At 42.1% G+C, this 21,378-nt stretch overlaps 2 protein-coding genes across 4 annotated transcripts; one reads left to right on the forward strand and one right to left on the reverse strand.

Annotated features, from left to right (window-relative positions):
• Positions 1 to 1,533: 1,533 nt before the first annotated feature.
• Positions 1,534 to 13,470, forward strand: lmnb1 (lamin B1). Its single transcript, XM_041058241.1, has 11 exons — positions 1,534 to 2,067; positions 4,904 to 5,060; positions 5,266 to 5,391; positions 7,963 to 8,133; positions 8,894 to 9,019; positions 10,372 to 10,592; positions 10,823 to 11,051; positions 11,157 to 11,261; positions 12,013 to 12,132; positions 12,293 to 12,403; positions 12,573 to 13,470. Exons 1-11 carry the CDS (start codon positions 1,712 to 1,714, stop codon positions 12,612 to 12,614), a joined length of 1,764 nt encoding a protein of 587 aa, XP_040914175.1. The 5' UTR covers positions 1,534 to 1,711; the 3' UTR covers positions 12,615 to 13,470.
• Positions 13,471 to 14,743: 1,273 nt separating this feature from the next.
• Positions 14,744 to 17,443, reverse strand: LOC121195063 (E3 ubiquitin-protein ligase MARCHF3-like). Of its 3 annotated transcripts, none has more exons than XM_041058250.1 (5): positions 17,378 to 17,443; positions 15,927 to 16,234; positions 15,592 to 15,796; positions 15,276 to 15,485; positions 14,744 to 15,105 (listed from the first exon to the last, which is right to left on the reverse strand). In XM_041058250.1, the coding sequence occupies exons 2-5, from the start codon at positions 16,175 to 16,177 to the stop codon at positions 14,944 to 14,946; spliced, it is 828 nt and encodes a 275-aa protein (XP_040914184.1). In that variant the 5' UTR covers positions 16,178 to 16,234; positions 17,378 to 17,443; the 3' UTR covers positions 14,744 to 14,943. The 3 variants fall into 3 exon arrangements, with proteins under 3 accessions (XP_040914184.1, XP_040914185.1, XP_040914183.1); XM_041058251.1 differs by having other exon boundaries at positions 17,311 to 17,418; XM_041058249.1 differs by lacking the exon at positions 17,378 to 17,443 and adding an exon at positions 17,151 to 17,304.
• Positions 17,444 to 21,378: the final 3,935 nt, after the last annotated feature.

Raw genomic sequence — 21,378 nt, forward strand, 5'->3', positions numbered from 1 at the left:
ATAATGACATGACAGAAGTGTTTAAATCATAATTCAAAACAATTGTCAACACTAACAGGCACTAAAAGTTGTGTAACTTGTGTAACTGTCTCCAGTGGGACCAATTACATTGTCAGCTTGATAGGTGGGTTGATATAAACATAAACATAAAGGAGAAGGTACAAATTCATCTTGCAATACAAAGGCTAACGATACACCATAATAATCATGTTGCTAATATTACAAGTTTGTGATTTCTAGCACAACTCACATATACTGATTAAAGGTTAAAAAGCATATGCTATTGTGGTGGTCCTGTTTTATTGAAACACTGCTAGTGATTCGCTGCTGCTGTAACCTCCATGACCTGTGCTTCCCCTCCACAGTTTGGAACAATGACCAAGGCACTGTTGAAAAAAAAACAAAAACAAAAACAAAAGAAAAATCTCCAGTGCTGATGTGGAGTTGTAATCTTCTAATCAGTAGCTCAGCCTGTGTACATATGCAGGGTCATAGCTCTAGTACTGTGTGCTGCTACACACTGTGGTGTCTGTGTCTGCTTGGAAAGCAGTACATTAAAACACACACACACACACACGGTTCAGTTTGTGTAACAGAGTAACTGTGAATAAACTATTTCCATCAGTCTCTCTGACTATTTTTTCATCTGTAGTTTGGCACTAATGTATTTTTTTCCCAGTACATCAGCGAGGTTTACAGAGAAGGTACACCACGTGTAATTTCTGCATAAGAAAAAAAACAGGTGTGTTTTAACATATAATTCTTTTATGTTTTGTAATTTTCAGTTAATTCCATGTGTAAACTAAAACCAACAATGTGTCAGTCTGCCTCTCCGTGCTTCTGATTTCCCCACCTGGTCCGTGGCACTCAAATCAGAACTAAGATGAATCAAGTTTTGGATTCACATCCAGTACTTGTTAAGAGGACACATTAGTTGTTTTCACCTATAAACTGGGAAAGACTGTTGAGCTGTTACCAAAATAATCTCACAACACTCATTATTATTATTATTGTTTCATTTTTATTACCATTGTCACGTCCATATTGTTATGAATTACGGGTAATTTTCTGAGCTAAGTCCACTGTAGTCTGCACCCTGAGCAGATTGTCTACAGAAAATCCATCTGAGTCCTCTTGTGACGCTTAGGGGACTGACTTGGAAAGTCCTCAATTCTCACGGACTTTCTCTGGAACGTGCCCTTTATGTCCGCGGGTCTGTAAATGCAGTTTAAGTGTGGATATTTGGATTCAACCAATGAGGCGAATACAGACTCAGCCGTTGTGGGAAAAGTCAGGCAGCGGTTGTTATAAATGCCGGGACAACCGGGTTCAGCAACGGTGAGGGCGGGGTAGTTGCCCCTAAAATCAAGGCATTGAAAGCGTGACGGAAATTGACTCCGCCTGGTCGAGGGGACTTCGGCATACGTTAGTCATACTAACAAGTGAACCCAAAAGTCAAAGTTGAAAGACGCATTGCGTCGAGCCACACCATTGGCTAACGGTACATATCGTAAAATTTTCAATGAGCCGCCATATTAGGATGCCAAACCCCTCTTTCATTCGGTTAAGAAACGAAAGCAAATACTTCCAGGATAATTTTCGGAAGTGCCGGTTGTTGTTCAGCGCTCAAATTTAAATCGCTACAGCAGAACAATCGATATTCTGGTTAGGTTTGCGTCTTTCATACGGATTATTTAGCTACTCTTCTACAATGGCGACTGCGGCTGCAACTCCGACCGGCCAGAGAAGCACGTGCGGCAGCGGCACACCGCTAAGTCCGACCAGAATAACCAGACTGCAGGAAAAACAACAACTCAGTGACCTCAACGACCGCTTGGCCGTTTACATTGACAAAGTCCGTAGTTTGGAGTCTGAAAACGAGGTACTCCACCTGAAGATTAGCGAAAGGGAAGATGTGAGGAGTAGGGAGGTAACTGGACTGAAAGCCCTGTATGAGACTGAGCTAGCCGACGCCAGGAGGTGTTTGGATGACTCCTCCAAGGAGCGGGCCTGGCTGCAGATTGAGCTGGGAAAAATCAAGTCCGACTATGACCAGCTTCTACAGAAGTAAGTCGGTAACACTTATATTTTATAATCATGCCAGACAGTCTAATACGGACAGGAACTGCTGATGGTTAGCTAAAGGCTTGCGCGCCGGCTTTGATTTTCGAGCCACAATTGCAACATGACGCACGGGAAACCGTGAAGGGGGGGATTACGTTTTTTTCGTTTGGTGAGAGCGTCACTCAAACTTGGCCTATAGAAAATCACTGGCCACAAAACACAGTTTAGAGAAATATACCTGCTTTAATTAGGATGGCAAGAGTCCGCTTCCATGGAAGGTCACACGATGCCTTCAGGGTCTAACGTTATAGTATGTGAACAAAAAAGACATAAACCCTGGCACAGGGTTTAAGTGCTTTTAATATTTAATTGGGAAAATTACAGGTTTTTGCTCTGATTGAAGTGGTGCACAGTGATATTCATATCCAAATTGCTTTTATTGAATATTGGGTTTTGTCGTCATTTGTACGGACAGCACCCATGTATACACAAACACCAGTGTGGTTTCAGTGCATTCCCATATGCCCCGTGACAACTTGACAACAGCAGCTGTTTACTCACAGCTGTTAAAGGGCATGAATAGACAGAGGAGAATTTTTCTCAATGAAAGCGTAGTGAGTGCTCTCTCTGAACTGAAATGGCTGTTAGCCGATCAACTGTGCAACTGTTCCAATTCTAAACACCAAGAAGTGTTGAGACCAAACAAACAAAGAAATAATCCAAGCTTCACATAGATGGTATTTTTATTGGTGGTGGTGCGTTCTTCCGTAGTTTGTGCGATGGAGAAACATTGAACATGGACTTTGGATGGTTTGGATGTTCTTATCTATTTAAACTCTTACCTTGATGCATCTTAGGGGCTTTTCCATCTGATTTCATGTTTTAAAATGCTACAAATATTGGTCAACAGTGACTAAAGATGAAATGATTGCACACATTTATTAAAGATGACAGTAATTAATCAATGAGTTGCTGTTAATAATTTAATTGATTAAATATACATTAAACAACAATATACATTAACGTTTGCAGGAGAGTGGGATCTGGTATGTAACTGTTAGAAAATGTACTGTACTGTTTTCCTCTTACTGTTTAATGAAATGGAGTTACTTGTTTTGTGACTGCCCGTAAGGGCCACACAGGTAAAAAAACTAAAAACAAACACACCTTCCTGCCATCCAAGGAAGAACTCAGAGGCTGCGTGGCTCTTTGTGTGTGTGTTGCATAGATGGACATTGTAGCATAAAGTTGTGAAAATTGTGTGAAAGGTGGCCGTCCAGTTTAGCTAGCTATCAGGGGCTAACGCTATTCTTCAACAGAAGCAGCAAGCAGCTGCTTGGTTAACACAGGCTTGGAGCTGAGTGTCAGCAGTGATCTAATTAAACATGCTCCGAACATAATCAGTACAGACGTGGGGTTAACAGCATAAGTGACACAGCCTTGCTTTGACTAGAGATGCATTCACCAGTGGAAGCAAATGTTTAAAGATTTTCCTGGACTTACGAAGTTGGTGCGACAGTATTTTTTGCATCTCTGGGACATCTGTTCAGCTGAGCAGGTGTTTTCAGCAGCTGGACAAACGTTGGCTACAGTGAACAATGCACAGGACGCTTTGGATAAAAGCATCTGCCTTATGAGTAAATTTAATGTCAGGCTATTGATTTTCAACACAGCCCACTTAATTTAGAGATTTTTAAAAATCTGTGTTTAAAATCTGTGTCCCTAATATCAAACAGTCTAGAGATAGTAATGTTTCTTCATCATTAGAAGCCAGCAGTCAGTGATTTCCTGAATGTGCTTATTTTGTCTGATCATTGATTGTGTCAAGTATGGGCTTACTGAGAAGGTGCAGGTGAAGTTAAGAGTCCATAGGGCCTGTGGTTTGCTCTCCCAGCCAGTGTTTCTCAATAATATGTTAGAAAGCAGACCTACCACACTACATTCCACTCATAGTTTATCCACCCACTCATCATAACCCCCGAGGCACACCATAAGAAAATAACTGGCCCCTGGCTCAACAGAGTTCCATGTTGACTTAGTTAACCCAGGCTTAGGGCTGGAAAACGGATGTCCTAGGTGTTTTTTGAAAATAAAATGTGTGGCTTTCATATAGAGCGAGACTGTTTTATTGGTCTATTTTTTATGTCAAAGTATCCAGTAATTGAAAGACATTTATTTTTAAATAGTCAACAGGAAAATGACAAACATAAATAAGTAGCTCTGCTGTGATTCTCCACATTTTTCTCTTCTTCTACTCTGACCTTTTATGGCCTCTAGAGGACCCTGTGTACTGTAAAATGGGCTGACTACAGTCAACTGGCAGCAGGAACCACTCTATGTCTGCACATCACATGCTCCATTTTTATGCACTGTGTATTTTGTGGTTAAAATTGTTAAAGTTTGCATCGTACCAAAAAGAGGAGAGGGGTCGGTTAAAACTAACAGCCTTGCAGTAAATCAACAAATGCACTCATTCAGGTTTATGCTAATTTTAGAGGTTCTAGTTTGTATTTATGTTGGACGTTCTTTCTAATATTTGCTCTTTCCTCACTGATAGAAAGTGAGTGGACCAAAAGAAATAAAAACAAACAGCCTTCCCTTTCTGGCTGCATGATGTCAACAAAGTTTCCATTAGCCATTAATAATGTACTTTACAGTGTAATCTGTGAACATCCACTTGTGCTTCGGGGGTTGGTTTTGGTCCAACATGTCACATCTGTATTAGGATATATAGGTGTGTCTTAGGTCTTTGGGTTTTGAACTCACCATCAGTTGGCACCATTAAACACTGTCGTCCACATACACTAACCATGCCCTGTCCTCCTCCTCCTCCTTCCAGCTACAACAAGAGGGACTCGGAGGCAGCAGGAGCCCAGGCCAGGTTGAAAGATGTGGAGGCTCAGCTGAACTCTAAAGAGGCCATGTTGGCCACAGCACTGTCTGAAAAGAGGGGCCTGGAGGCCACACTGGCTGACCTGCAAGAACAGCTGCAGGAGGTACAGCACTGCTTTAATATTTCTCAGGATTATCTGCTTTTGTTCTGAAACTTGTACATCAACAAAATGTTATTTGTGCTGAATTGTCAGGTTTTTTTGTGGTGTGGTTGTTTTTTTTTGATATGTATGATAACCATTTTCCATTCCTCTAGACTTATTTTTTTTATATTTGTAAAACTGCCTGTTTTTGCGTGTATGTTGTCAGCTGGACACAGGCCTTGCTCAGGCCAAGAAGCACCTTTCAGATGAGATGCTCCTGCGCATCGACTTGGAAAACCGCTGCCAGAGTCTGACTGAGGAAATGGACTTCCGTAAGAGTATGCACGAGGAGGTGAGAACTTCATATATTATTGAATTAAAGTAGACAAAGCTCTTGGGCTGAGGGTCCAAGCTGACAAGGCCAAATCAAAACAAAAGTAAAATAAATAAAAAAGAGAAGGAAGGCTGTTCCTGGTCTTCTTCTGATAGATTCTTAATCTTATAGAATCTTATTCTGCTAATAGATACTGAGATGTCTACAACTGAAATTTAAGAATAATAAAATGTTTCCAACATCAGCCCAGTCATGGGTAAAGGTATAAAAGATGGCTTTGCCTACTTCAGTTGACAGTATGGAGACTCGGCCAGAACCCATAGCAGTTGGTAGTTGCAGTCAGTGATCTTAACAGCGACCGCTGGGTAGATCCTCTTGGAGGCGTCGTGGGTTACCTAGGCAACAGGTACTGTCAGTGTCTCTCAGTTATTTTAGGCTTTGGCAGTCTGCCAGCACACTTCTTTCTTCTGGCACCAGTGTGGATTTCTGAGTAGGCAGCTGGGCAGGCGTGCAGCCGGTGTGTGTCTGACGGGCTGATGGTGAAGTGAAAGCAAACACTGTACTTAACGTTTGCTAAATAACATTAAAAGGGATTGGTGACGGCCAAACAAGACAAAACCTTCAGAAATCTTCAAGTGTAACTGTGGTAATAATTGAAAAGTTATAAGAAATATTATGAAGAGCTCTTCTGATTTAAGTTATTATTGACTTGGTGTGGAAAATAGCATAAGGACAAGGCGTGAGGACAAAAACTACAGAGGAACACTTCATAAAGGAAAAGAAGTGCAAAATGGCAAAAAAAGGAAGGCACAAAAAAATTCCTCTGTTTTTATTTGTGAGGGCTGGGTGTGCGTCTTAATGGGGGGTACCCATCTCCTCCCTGTGTTTGTCAACTGGAGAAGTCAGTCGTTTTCTAAAGCAGTTGTTTGAATCCAAACTTGACTCAAATAATCACGTCTGCCTTCCACCATTAAAACATGAACTAAAATGTTATACGCACCTAGCAGCGTTATTAGCGACATAAAGGAATAATACAACATGGATTTCACGTCATTCACAAACCTTCAACATTTTTGCAAATGATTGATCGGAGAATCAGAGTAACTTTATTAATCCCTGGAGGGAAATTCCTTGGTTACAATCAAACTCCTAATGGAAAATGAAGGAAAAGAAAGAAAATGAAACGTAGTATACTGAAGAGTTTAAAGAAATAAAATTAAAGTAAAAAATACTACAATACCCAGCCCTTAGAATATATATATAACCCAATATCAGAAAAAAACATATCTTCATATTTACATATGTATGTGAGGTTTAATTATAATGAAGTGTACAGTTCAGAGTTATATAGCTTGATAGGAACAGGCATGAGTCTGTTGCTGAACGAGCTCTTGAGTCTGATCAGCGATTATATATTAATAATTTGACCAATATAAAAAAAATAAATGCTTTATAAATAATAAATAAATAAACTGTCAACAGTGGAATTGTGATTGATGATGATAAGAAAAACATAATTGCCCTTAGGATGCTGATTGTATGGTCACATGGTAGATATTGCCTTAAACATTGCATTTCACATTCTAAATTCTATAAGAGATAGAAACTTAAACTGTTTACTGAGCTGTAGTATCTGGGTTGCAGCATAGCTGCATAGTTATTTAAATGAATTTCAGAAAATGAATAATCTCCTGTGGCATTGCTTCAAGAATGTGACCTTTGATTTACTGTAGGTGTCTAGATGAGAAGCGTGTGTGTCACTTATCATTAAGGCCCACACCTTAGTGATAAGTGATAACAACAGTCTTTGTTGTGTCTCTGAGGAGAATAACAGTCAAAGAAAGATCCCTTTGTCTCAGTTTCCTGTCCCTGTAGTAGTTTTAATTGCGGGAGGTCAAAGTTCAAACTTTGAGTGTCCTTATTGTGACTTCCTTAATAGTTGTCTCTGGTGCCAGTGCATGTCTGCTACACAAGTGTATCTGTTATACACCCACAGATCAATCCCAAGTTCTATGTGAAATGTGTCAAAAACCCATATGGCCATCAGTAATACTTTACGTTACTTGATCACACTGATCATCTTTGACTGATGGGTGGACTTTGGTCTGAAATGATTTATGATTTTATCAGTCTTCTTTTTGTCTGTAAAATAATACGGTCTACTGATACAACAGTCTTCCTATAAGTCCTGTCTTCACGAAGGTTATAATGTTCAATATGTGTTTTTCAACTTTGACCATTTTGGACAATGTAGTTTGTGGTGCTGCTGAACTATGGTGCGTTATACAGAGAGATGTTTGTGTTATTTAAGCTGCCCTCACTGATTTAAATAAAAAAAAAAAAAGCAGACAGAATAATAGAAACACTTGCTGATTTGGCTTGTCTGCTACTTGCAGAAACAGAATCAAGAAGCCACAATGGCCAAAGCACGATGACCTTGAGTTTTCAGTGTAAATCAACAATTGAGTAGCTAAATTATTTTTTCATTGAACTAGACAGGATTCATTTGTTTTATTTGTTCAACCTCTCCAGAGCTGACATGAGTTCATTAGGACAGTTTCTAAGTGCTGAATGTGTGCTGTATTACAGGAAGTGAAAGACGCCCGGCAGCGGTATGAGACCCGACTGGTGGAGGTGGACTGTGGACGGAAAGAGGAGTATGAATACAAACTGACTCAGGCCCTGGCTGACATGAGAGCTCAGAATGAGGAGCAGATCAAGATATACAAGGACAACATGGAGAGCACCTACCTTACCAAAGTATGAACACACACAAACACACACTCTGTCTCAGGTCATAATAATCCATTCCATGTGAAAGTGATAGGAGGAGTGAAATGACTGTCTCTTACAGTGAATTTCAGTTTCATCAAAATGATCCATCTTTAAAGACCAGTCACGATTCTGGGCATCAACATTATAACTAACAGCAGCTGGCGATGGACGAGGATGCCGTCCATCAGTCCAACCCTAGTCTCAGTTGAATGTAAATGTTAAGTGTCTCTGTAAATCTTCTAAAAAATAAAAAAATAACCAATGCAGTGATTAAAAAAAACTTTAATGCATTCAACGTTACTCATTTCTAACATACCTCTGTTTAGTTTTCACACAGCTATCACATAGAAAACGGAACATTTAAGTGTAGATTTCACTTGAATCTTCTGCTCACAGTGTTTTCAGTCCTGTTCCTCCGACAAATCTGTCAAAACCATTACCAAAGCACAGGTAGTCCAGCTGCCTTGTAGTGCTGGCACCATAATAAATGAGAAAAGATGAAAGGCTAAATGCAGTCACATGCTGTCTGTAGGATGTAGGCAGTCCAGTTACAGCATACTTATACACAGTATGAAAGTAAGTAGTAATGGCTCTTTAAGTAACACCAGTAAACATACCAAACAACACTTTACTAACTTCCTGCATGTCAGGAAGTGGCAGACTCTGCTCAGTTCCTCTTTGATGATGAGAAGGAAACAGTAGTTGATGTTGCTGACTCTCAGAACATCTGTGTGTTTGTATCCAGCTCGAGGACTTGCGTCGGTTGTCTGAGATGAACGGAGCATCGGCGAACACCGCTCGAGAGGAGCTCAGAGAGTCCACCCTGAGGATCGAGAGCCTCACCGCCCAGATGGCAGGACTGCAGAAGGAGGTGGATATTTCATTTTACTCATTAAGTTTTTATTTTTTTTTTTTCACAGAATTAGAATTAGAATTGGTTTCTTAAAGTATTTTGGTTTAAAATGTTGAAAAATGAACTAAGATCATCAACAGAATACGAAGAAATAACAAGTTTTGACTTTATGTTGCAGAGATATGGTATTTACTGAAGTTAGCATACCAAGCAGCTAGCCTCAGCCTGCCCTGTCTCATAATACCACTTTGTACTTGAGCTACTTAGCGTCCAGTCCGGCCTCAGTCCAACATGAAAGCATGAAGAAATAGTAACTGTAGTGGTCCATAAACCTGTGTCTCAGTCATCCTCTGTCAGAGAAAGTCCTCCACTCTGTGTCCAAGCTCAGCTAGTGATGCTGCTGCTTGCCATCTCCCTCTCATTCCTCCACCTCTCATGGTCCGTCCTCTACTTCTGCCACCACTACGTCTTCCCAGTCTCTGTGACTGGGTGTGAGATTGTTATCAGTCTAACAGTAACTGAAGAAAACAGTCTACAAGTTACTTAATCAGACTGTAAAGAGGGTAAAGCTGTGGAAAAACATTATTCCACAATCCATGCAGGTGTGACATAATGTCAGCCACTGCTCTATGCTGAGGTCAGATTGATCCAAACTAATGTTAGCTCAACATGAGGGGTGGGGGGTTAAAACTTCTACCAGGATTTGCCCCAGTATGTCTTTTGCCAATTCCTACACTTTGCCCCTGTCACCAGCAGTATATGTCATAGTGCCCTGGAGAAGTCCAAATGAATTTTTTTGGAAAAAGACTTTGAAGATAAGAAACTTCTGCTTAAACTCATGTTACAGATACTGTTAGCTTTACCTGTTCTCCCATAAAAAATAAAACATGTCATACCTCCATTCAAGCAGACCATGTTTTCAAGTGCAGCTGATTCCTCACTGTGGAAGCAGCTTGAATATACTCTTGTCATGACATTCTGTGACATGACGGTCAGAAGGTCCCACAGGTTAGGCCGGGCTCCCTTTAACATATTCTGAATAAGTTGGCATCCAGACCAACAACAGCAGCAGCACTTGGTGGGGCATGTTCACTTCAGGTAGCAGAGAGACCTGCAGTATGAAAACAGGAAGTCCAGTTCAGGTGTTTACAATTCTGACATCCGTCGTCGGGCTTGTTGCTCATAGAGAATGCTTTCACTTCTGGTTCTATCTCTGTGTATGTGAAAACTGTAAAAGCTGAGAAACGTGCCATCAGTCTAATACTCACCTTTAGACAGGACTGGGCTCATCATTCACACACAGAACTGCCACAGGACAATTCAACATCATTGCCGCCTCGCTCTCTGACTCTCCCCTTGTGTATGTTCAGACGCGTGGCTGGCGTGATCGTATCACTGAGCTGGAGGCAGCATTGGCGCAGGAGAAAGACACGAGCCGCAGGCTGCTGGCAGACAAAGACCGCCAGGTGGCCGAGATCCAGGCCAAGATGCAGGAACAGCTGAATGAGTACGAACAGCTGCTGGATGTTAAACTGGCTCTGGACATGGAGATCAACGCCTACCGCAAACTCCTGGAAGGAGAAGAGGAAAGGTGAGGGTCCACGAGGTTTGCAAGTAGTGATGGCACCAGTTCAGCACACAGACAGAAAAGGAGCATGCCAAAAAAAATGGCGCACACACACACACATACATTTATATTTATAAAAATAGAAAAATAGAAAATAAAAACTCTTCTGTAGGAAGTGGTGCACGCATGTTACAACAGTTCAAAAATGAAAACCCCAGGAAATCGAACTGTTAATGTTTTTTTTCATCTCCCAGGCTGAAGCTGTCTCCCAGTCCCTCATCTCGCGTCACGGTGTCGAGAGCCTCATCCAGCAGCCGCAGCGTGCGGACTACTCGGGGGAAGAGAAAGCGCATCGATGTGGAGGAACAAGAAGCCAGCAGCTCGGTGTCCATCGCTCACTCTGCCTCGGCCACCGGACCCATCTGTATTGACGAGATCGACACCGACGGCAAGTTCGTTTGCCTTCACAACAGCGGAGATGAGGTGAGATCCTGATACACGTGCACTAATGTGCCGACACCAGTGTAACCATAGCGTATGAAACCAATGTCTTTACTGTGCTGATGACTGTGTCTGTGTCTGTCTCAGGACCAGGCCATGGTGGGTTATGAGATGATTAAGACATCTGGAAATGCTACGTCCACCTACAAGTTCACGCCTAAATTTGTCCTGAAGGCTGGTCAGAAAGTCACGGTAAGAGCTTTTCAGCTAAACCTGTTCAGGAGTTTAGCCTGTTTAGGATTCCTCTTCCTCAAGTCCACACACATAGTGATAACCAGTTTAAGATAATGGCAGTCATTAAAAGTGCTGAAGGACTCACTTCCTTAGATTTAGCTGTAGAACCTTCAGATAGACATTAGTAAAGACATTTTTGCAGACCTGCAGGCAGGTATTACCGAGAGCCAACCCCCACCACTCAATTCACACTTGGCGGCCCGTTGAGGTGATACCTGCAGGCCCACAATGCAATGCAAGTCTCAGGTTGAGAGCAGCAGCACAGAGACACTGAAGCTGGAATGTATGTATTTTTTTTTCTTTTTAACTTTGTGTGAAAGCGCCACCTAATGGCCAATATGCATCACATCTTGTGGTACAGCAAACTTACAGGCCCAAGTTTGTTGGTAATTCGACAGACCTACATGACTGCCTTTGTGTGAGCACAAGTCTTTCCTTTTCTAACTTGTGCATTTTTGGAGTATATCAACCTTTTGAATGACTGGTGCAGTTACTCATATACATTTCAATTACACATTTCACTAACTTCTACCACAGAGTTGGTGTTCATCTAGTAATAATCAGCTGCAACATGACTGGTCAATACTGTGAGTGTTCAGCATTTCTGATACCAGTTCCATTCGTTCTGTCATGGTGGACACCCCCCCCCCGCCCCCCTTATGAGGACTTTGGGGCTTCTTGAACCCTAAATATGCCTGTTTGCGTGCAGGTGTGGGCATCTGATGCTGGCGTGAGCTCGAAACCTCCCACGGACCTGGTTTGGAAGAATCAGTCCTCCTGGGGTTCAGGGGAGGATGTCCACGTGGTGCTGATCAACCCTCAGGGAGAGGTGAGACCATACACGCACATCCATTAACACTATCTCCATCCGTGTGCTCTACACTTGGATTGTGTTCTAGGTGGTAGTTTTGAATGGCAAACATTTTGTGTGTGTGTGTGTGTGTGTGTGTGTGTGTGTGTGTGTGTGTGTGTGTGTGTGTGTGTGGCAGGAGGTGGCAAAGAGAACCACAACGTACAAGACAGCTGTGGAGGAGGAGCAGGACGAGGAGGAAGATGATAACGGCGTGGAGGCCATTGAGGAAGACCTCTTCCACCAGCAGGTGAGATCGTCAGCTCAGTACAGACATTGTTAGGATTTCCAGTCCAGCTACCAACATTAGATATAGAAATATGCATGAATGAGAAAACACTTCCAACAAGTCTGTCTTATTTTGAAAGTGTGTTATGTAAGGTACCGTGAATATTTGCGGCCCTTGTGTTTCTGTGCAGGGAGAACCTCGCACTGCCAAGAGAGGCTGCTCCATCATGTGATCCCCCCCTGTACCCACCCACCCGCCCGCCAGCCAGCACCACCACCACCACCATCACCTCCTCCTCCTTCCTCTGAGCCCAGCCCAGTCTGCTGCCAACTGTAATACTAGAACTATTTTTCTATCTTTTGTAGTATATTTCAATACGACGTTTGGATTTTATTTACTCTTTTTTTATTTCTCATAAAAATACAATGACGTATTTTTATCTTTTAAAATCTAAAATAATATGGGTTATTGAACAAAGTTTGTATTTGTAGTTCAGTTTCTTTTTTTTTTTTTTGTTTCCCTTTTTGAAACCATGCAGCAAGAAGCTAAACTCAAGGACAGACTGTCTTTAAGCAAACAATGAGTCATGTACTTGGTAATTTTTTAAAAAAAAATAGATTTTAATTTAATTTTATTTTATAATTTTTATCTTAATTTTATTGTTGAAGCTATACTGAAGGCCTTTAAAACACAGGAACAGCCACAAGATATCAGTCATGACTTTAGGTCATGGGGCTGGTTCAGATTAGTTTGATAGTGTTTTTATGGTTTTTTTTTTTTTCTTCAAATGATTTGGAGCGGGGAAAATAAACACTGAAAGGACAAGTACACTAAAAGCTCTGCAGTTAACTGGAGTCAATATAATAAATGACCTCCCTCCCCATCAATCTGGACCTTGAGTGGACATAATATGGAAACCTCTGTCCAATGACATTTTTTTTCTAGTATCTTTAGAAATAAAACCAGAAAATACCACGATTGTATGATTGTATTTATGAGGACAACCGTTTGTAAGCTGTTGCTGAGTTATCTTAAAGACCTTTATGTGTGGGATTTGAAGCAGTGACTTTGGGACTCCCCCCGTATGGGGGGAAAAAAAAGATCTGATCTGGGGATGACAAGAAGGCTCCATTTCCATCATGACGTCTCGTTTTTCTATAAAAAAAAATCTGGTGCCATCAGAAGAATCTGACACGTTATAATCACATTCTGCACACAGGGGGCTTTAATGTGATGACGTGCAGCAGACATGAGGTTTGTTTTTTTGTTTTTTTGCTGACTTTGAATAAGCACCACTGATTAAGAAAGTGTTGATTGTATTGTTAAACTTTTTGATATTTGAAGTGTTTGAAGTACTTTTTTTGTGTCTGTGTGTTACTATGCATGCTATGGCTGTAATCTTCATAGTTAAGTAATTAAATGTTTTTCTTGTACTTGTGTTTTAATTTTTTTCTAGAAATCATTTGATCCATCAAGGTTTCTGCGAAGTAATGATCAATAACAGGGTTCTAATGAGTTAAATCAAATGCTTTGGGCTGGCAGCACAACACACCCGACATATAATATATAAATATAAAACAGCTTGGAGGACAAACCAAAATCGGAGTGTCCAAGAGTGTCTTCAGCGAGAAATGTCCACATCCTGATCCGCATGTGCAGGGAAAACCGCCGAATGACATCACGTGAGCTTCAGCGACAGTGGTCAAACCAAACTGGTGTCCAGTGTTCCACCCACACTGTGCGTGGCCGACTCCTACATCATGGCTGTTAAGAAGCCCCTGATCAACGAGAGGCAGAGGTTTGCTCGGTGCCGCTGGGCCCAAGCACACGAGGACTGGACAGTCAGGACCTGGAAGAAGATTCTGTGGTGGGATGAGTCCAGTTTCCAGCTTAATGCTCCTCGTGCTGATGTGAGGGTACGCAGAAGGCCACAGGTGAGGCATTATCTCCAGCAATCCCTCATATCATCAGAAAATGAACTACTCCAACTGAAGTGTATACAATGTTAGATTTTATTTTTCTACATCAATACACACAACAAACAACAAAATGTTTCAAATGAAAAAAAAAAAACCCCTTTGGTTTAAGAGTGTCCTTATCAATCAATCAGTGCCAAAAACCGTCTATGGACCTATTGTCAGACTATCAGATTCCATCATGTGCATGAACCTGTTCCAGGTGAGGACTCTGGAGGCCTGTGCACATATTCGAGTTTCACACCAGGGACTTTCATGAAGTGACACTAGAACCACAGTGTCTTCATCAAGGTGTAAAAAAATGTCTGAGTGTGGTTCTGTTCCTTCAAGCTAACAGCACAGTGTTTAACCAAAACCCTGCAGTCCATCCATCCATCCATCCCTCATCAGGAGCCACGGCTGCTGCTTTATCCGCTGACAGTGTATTTGTGTCCAGGTGAGGCAGATCTTTCACACATCCTGACGTGAGCTCTGACAGAACATCTCAGAGCAGTGCTTTATAAAGTGCTGGAGAGAGGAAGATCAACAGAGTCCATCCCCCTGAGGATGAGGAGGAGCGTCCGTCGTCTGGAGCCGACTCTGTGCTCAGACTATTGATTCCTTGGACGGCTGCTGCGTCCCTCGCTGCAAGCCTGGTAAGGACTCTGCCACTGAAGCTTCACTGCATGACCCAGGGAGGACGAGGACTACTCTCTGATTGGACTGACGCCACTTACAGTATAGTCGATAGTGGTACCTGAGAGACACCTTAGGAAGACAATGGACAAAGTGAGGCAGATCTTTCAGCTCTCAGGCTCCTCTACTGTGGAACCATCTACCGGTTTGGGTCTGGGACTGTTACTAACTCAGCTTCTTCTCTGTCTCGTAGTTTGGTTTTTAGGATACAACAACACAGAGCAACACATGTGCATACTAACCAGAGTCCAGAAGAGATAAATGGTGAAGAGGGCAACAGTTAGCGCGATGAGCCCCACGGCCTCCAGTCGGCTGGAGAAGTGAAGGTGATCTATGGCGCCGCGGAGACAGAGCCAGCCAGAGATGGTGGCCAGGGGGGTGATGAGCAGGAAACACACCATGTCACCAAACAGGGTGTGCTTCTCCTGACGAAGACCCGGGTTCTGCATCCACTGCACCGACCCAAAAAAAAAGAATTCAAGCACAGAGAGCTTCAACACTGATGCAGCGAATCACTGAAACAGAGTCATTCTAATGCCGGACCCGATCATCCTGTACCTCAAACAGCGGCCTGGACTTCCTGTGCACAGTGAACTGGTAGTGGCAGAGCTCGCAGACGCTGGTTCCTGAAGCAGACAGCCAGTGTTCCAGACAGCTGCGGTGGATGGTGGCCAGGGTCCCAGAGCACTCACAGGGGGACAGCAGCTCCTCCTGGCCTCCACTGTCATGACAGATCCGACACACAGTGTCCTCTGGTGCGGCACTGTCAAAAGACACGAACGAAGGAAGTTAAGGGACATTTTTTTGTTTTCGTTTCATTACCATGTGAATATATAACGTTAGGCCTATATACGCTGTTTGAAACTGAATTATAAACACATCCATCATCATACCACTGTTTGGTGTATGTGTCCAGGCATGGAGACATCTGCTGACCGTCCACCTTGGTCAACACCTGCGTGTAATAAGCAGGCCGCTCGGCAGCAGACACGCTGCGCCCCCCCACGGTTTTACCCGGGAGAGGCAGCTCACGGGAAAACCCACACATGGGCTCAGAGTCCAGCTCAGGCTGGCTCCTCACATCGGCCGAAAGACGCTGGCTCGGCAAAACTTCTGGCAACAACGAGCAGCGGCCGGTCGTCATGGTGGCAGAGAGAAGAACAATGGACACAGACTGAAGAGCTTAGGGGGCATCTCACATCTGCAGGGACAAGAGAGGTGATTCAGATAAACCTGATAACAGAGGGGAGGGTCAGTTTTATTTATTGCACCCTGCTTAATTTTCTTGGTTCAGGCAAATGGGTGTGTGTTATAACATTTTATTCACCAAAAAACAAAACTGCTGAGATCTGGGAACATGGTAGCATTACTAAAAAGAAGTCCAAACGGTCAAGGAACATGACCGCAGTCATTTGATCAGACAAACCAAACCAAACAGTTTATCCTGAAACTATTAATGTGGAAGTAAAACTGAAAGTGAGCTCAGTTCAGATGCAAATCATCTCTCATGAAATCCTCACTGAGCAGGAAACTGTGTATTTGTAGGTATAAGCTGTGATAGCTGTTAAAAACCGGGCCCTTTGGTACTAATGTTGCTTTTCTTCTTCATTTCTCTTCCAAATAAGTTTGACTTCAACCTATTTGCCTGCACGTGTTTCTTGCCATGTCAGACAGATTTTTTTTTTTTTGCCACTTCTGAGGGGTGCTGCAGATTTCAGATTTTCAGAATTCATAACACATTCACTTATTTCCTCAGTATTATATCACGTGGGCCACACAAAGAGGAGATAATTCCATATATCTATATATCTAAAGGGGTTTCAACATCCTCATAAAGACATTACTGTCACAGTGAACCCAGTAGTCCGGAGCCTGGCACCGCGTCTCATCAACAAGTTGTGGGGTTTTTTTGTCTGCACCGCACTGACAGCGGTGTCTCACACTAACGTCGCGGTGTGTGTCACAGTCTGAACAAACAACAACTTGTCCTCACAGTTTTTGCTAGGTTAGCTAGCTAACGGATGCGTACAGTAAGCGATGTTTCCTCGTTAGCATGAGCTGCAAGCTAACACAGGAAAGCAACTGCTAGAATGACAGGTAAAAGTCATGTAAACGACCTGCAAGGAATATGGCTGGAAGCTTAGCAGAAGTCGTGAGACACGCCGAATGTCTTCGTGTTGAAGAAGAAGAGCAGAGTTTTGTAGACATGAAGACAGTCAAGTGGAAGTTCGGAGCCACACCCTCTACTCTGTCTCTGTCCCACGCCACAGGCTTTACTTTCAGTGGACCTCCTGAAGACACTGGACCACCTGCTTGAATGGTGAAAAAAAAAAAAAAAAGATACCTTGCAGTTCCTCCGTCACCTCTTGTGTGTATTCAATTCCGTTAACCAGTCAATTGTGAACTTCCGCTTAGAGCTAAAAAAAAAAAAAAAAAAAAAAAATATGGGAGGGGGGAGGTCGTTTGACATAAAGTGGACCTCGCCTGAGAAGCGGACTAAAGAGCTGGCAGCAGCCGCAGGGGGGGACAAAGACAAAGAGCTGCAGAGAGGACACAGTCACAGTATTGACTGGACTGTCACAGAAACACATCCAATCCAGTTAGAGCCAGTCCCGATTCAATAAAATGTTATCAGGTCCAGCTTGTACTCAGTTTCCAGTTATTATTTGCAAAGCACAGCAGGCACATATTCATATTCTTATACGTATTCTGATCCTCCAGCTGTAAAACCCAGTAAAAAAAAATATACATCAAAACTTCAGTAGTGAAAACCTTTTTAAAAAAATTCCCGTAGAAAAACAACAGGAAGTCATTGAGAAAATGATCAAACCCACTGCTTTGTCATACATCCAAGTAGAAACATCTTTAGACTTTAAATGGGTCAAAAGATCACCGTCACTCTAACATCCCTGAAAAGTTTCCCTTTAAATTTTTTAAAGTAAGTATTTTTTTTTAAGTTTTAAATTCCAACAATTACCAACCGTCAGGGACAATTTATGCATATATAAAACATATAGACAGTTGTCCTCTCACACCCAGTGTTACTGTCATTGTGACATGACTTAAGGTTTTGAAATAAATTTCGCAAAACGGAGCTGCCAGTAACCAGTTTTTTTTTTTTTTTCCCCTCAGCTGGTGTGTTGCTGATCTGAGCTTTGTGGCATGGCGCATCATCCTGCTGGAAGCAGCCAACAGAAGATAGGTACAATGTGGTCATAAAGGGATGGAACAATACAGGCTGTGACATTTAAACAATGCTCAAATGGTACTAAGGGGCCCAAAGTGTGCCAAGAAAATATTCCCCATATCATTATACCACCGCCACCAGTCGGAATTATTGATGCAATGCAGGCTGGATCTATGCTTTCATGTTGTTTACGCCAAATTCTGACCCTACCATCCAGATGTCCCTGCAGAAATCTGGACTCATCAGACCACCAGGCAACATTTTTCCAATCATCTATTGTCCAATTTTTGTGAGCCTGTGTGAATTCTAACCTCAGTTTCCTGTTTCCTCCACAGCAGCTTCTTTCCTGCCACAGTCAGGCTGATGGCAAATTTTTAGGAATAACAAGGACTATTCACACCAACTACCTCACCGAGGCTCCTAAGCAACAATCTAAAGTGTCTATCCGTGTGCAATACGCAACCTACGTGCAATAGGTATAGACATCTGTGTACATAGATGTGTATTTTTGTGTAAATAGAGTATACTATTTTATTTTATAGGGTGTATTTTTTCCCCAGTGACTCAGCAGTATCTGGGCAGACTCTGATTGGATAATTAGATTAATTAACTCTAATGGAGTTTAGTGAGTGTATTTTTAAAGGCGTGAATTTCTTTGCTTGTGGAAAGTGCTTTCAAAATGCAAGTCAAACATTCAAACATAATAGCTGCTCATATTAAAAAGAAGTAAATACAATGGGAAGGGAATTCAAATGATGTCAGTTAGCAGATGATACTGCAGTTTTTCTGTAAGACAAAAAACCAAGCACCAAAAGCAGTATCTTGTATCAGTGACTTTACTAATGTGTCTGGTTTAAAGATGAATTTAGATAAACTTATCTTATTCCCAGTGTAACCTGTCAGATTCTAATCTGATTCCAGTTCAAGAGATAACATACTTAGGAATGATCATTTGTAAGAATGCAGAACAACAAAATAATTCAAACAGTGGTCCTATTATTGAAAAAACTGGTTCATGTGAGATGTTTCTGTTAGGAGCAGACTGTCTCTCCCTCTTCCTTTGTGTTTCTGCTGTTTTTCCTCCCTGGTGTTTCTTGTTTGTCCCGTTTGTCTGTTTCTCTTGTCTGTGTCTGTGTGTGTGTCTAGGCCTGGGCGTGCCCCCCCCCCCCCCCCCCCCCCCCCCCCCAGTTTCTGCTTCCCGCCAGATCTCCTGCTCACCTATTGCAAATCACCTCATCAGCCACATCCTCAGCCAGCAATATAAGACCACCGGTCCTTGACTCCATTCATCACCAGATGGTCAGTTTACTTAATGTAACATGCGGCCGACTCTCCGATGCAGAGTTTTATTCCCAGTGTTGAATTCCTCTTGCTCATGCTAGTTTATGCTCTGCTTCACCTGCACCTTGCTGACGAGGTACAATGATATTTCACATAGAACGAGTTTGTATTTCCTTTTATTTGACATGTTGACATAATTTTGTATGACGAATGTGACAAAGTGTTTTTTTTTTGTTTTTTTTTGAGTACATCCAGCTTTACACAGAGCCTTGACTCAAGCACTGGAGAGTCAAGGCTCTGCTGCAGCTTCCCTCTGGCATATTGATTGTAACCACAAGCTGATCAGATAGATCAAACTGAGAAACAGTTAAACTAAACACAAATGCTACATCCTCATTTCCACTTCGCTTGTCTTCTTGAGTGATCAGTTGAAACTTGCGTTAAGTGTTTCTTATATTTCCTACTGCGTAAAGAAACAAATCCGTGCTAAGCCATTACTGCAATATGCAGCTTATGATTAATTCACAGCGAATTAAAATCAAGTGTCAGTCTTCTGTAGATTAGATTGTATGTCATGTAGACATTGTACATGTAGACGTGTGTCAAATAGACAAAGAAAAGGTGTTTGCAACTAAATATTGGATTGTGAAATATTTTTCAATTATACTGAAATGAAAGCAAGAAATAAGAAAACCAGGAAAATAAGAAAATATAAGGAAATTGTGCTAACTCCTGGCTACATTAGCTGTTAGCTCAGAGAAATGGTTGGCCTCCGTGAGGTGGCGTCCCTGCCGGGGAAGGACTCTTGAATCACTCACGCAGACGCAGACTTTTTCTGACTCTGACAGCAAAAAAAGGACCTTTCATCAACACGTTGTCTAATCAGTATTATCTTTTAGCTTAACTCGTTGTAGTTTTACATCAATTTTTTTTTTTTTAAATTTGAATAAATTGTTATCTTTTATCTTTTTTGTGTCTTGCTGTGTTGCACAATATCCAATATCTGTCTCAGGTATGGCAGGAACAAAACAATGCCCTGGCTTTGTCCTGTTTTTGCTGTTCTTATCTCATTAAGATCCAAACGTACTTCGTTATAAACAATTTTCAGATCAGTTTCTTACCTAACAGGCAGAGGTATTAACAGACTTGAAATCTGCTTTTACATTTAGTTATCTTTAGTCAAAGTAGGGGGGTGGGTGGGGGGCCTTGGATGCTTCTTGTGTATTTTGTACTGATTCTGACAGCTGCAGACACACCCTTCAAGACAGAATAGTGCCATTGTTATCGGCACGAAAAAAGACACCAGGCTCACTGTACATGTCCTGTCCTTGCAGAGCACCACCATGACCAGCAGGTGCAAAATGCCGCCATGATAATAATGATGGAGAGAGAACCATTGTCTCCACCGAGCTCAGGAATTTTCTGATCTGTCATCTCATGTTTTTAAGGTGTGGCTAGGTTTTGGCAAATAAAGCCAGCTGGTTATGATTAAGAGAATATTTCCTACATATTTTAAAGAAACCAGTGCTGACTGCTGGGAGGAGACACAAACTGCAGACTACGTTTTCAGTGTCAGATGATGTGTAAACCCACGCATCCAGCCCACTCAGCTCAGTTAATGGTAATTATTACTTCTTACTTACTACTTATTATATTGTATACTGTAATTAAATTCTTATTTTACTGTGCAGGGGGGGTTTAAAACATAAAGATACTAGGCTGAAATAGACTGCACAGAGGCATGTGAACCCTGTCTCCGTCTCAGACATAAAACAGACACTGCAATTTTTGTATAGCAGTTAGTGTAGTCAGCAAGCCAGTGTTGTGCAGTTGATGGATGGAAGTGAGTCTTGGATTCAGCATTGCCAGAAGGGAAA

This window comes from Toxotes jaculatrix, chromosome 16 (assembly GCF_017976425.1).
Source record: "Toxotes jaculatrix isolate fToxJac2 chromosome 16, fToxJac2.pri, whole genome shotgun sequence".
Classification (NCBI taxonomy): domain Eukaryota; kingdom Metazoa; phylum Chordata; class Actinopteri; family Toxotidae; genus Toxotes; species Toxotes jaculatrix.

Coding starts and splice junctions, on each gene's coding strand:
- LOC121195063 (XM_041058250.1), bottom strand. CDS start 16,177: ATGACGACCGGCCGCTGCTCGTTGTTGCCAGAAGTTTTGCCGAGCCAG. Junction 15,486..15,591: donor AGTCCAGGCCGCTGTTTGAG/GTACAGGATGAT, acceptor GGGTCGGTGCAG/TGGATGCAGAACCCGGGTCT. Junction 15,106..15,275: donor TTTATCTCTTCTGGACTCTG/GTTAGTATGCAC, acceptor TGTCTTCCTAAG/GTGTCTCTCAGGTACCACTA.
- lmnb1 (XM_041058241.1), top strand. CDS start 1,712: ATGGCGACTGCGGCTGCAACTCCGACCGGCCAGAGAAGCACGTGCGGC. Junction 5,392..7,962: donor GTAAGAGTATGCACGAGGAG/GTGAGAACTTCA, acceptor GCTGTATTACAG/GAAGTGAAAGACGCCCGGCA. Junction 12,133..12,292: donor TGATCAACCCTCAGGGAGAG/GTGAGACCATAC, acceptor TGTGTGTGGCAG/GAGGTGGCAAAGAGAACCAC.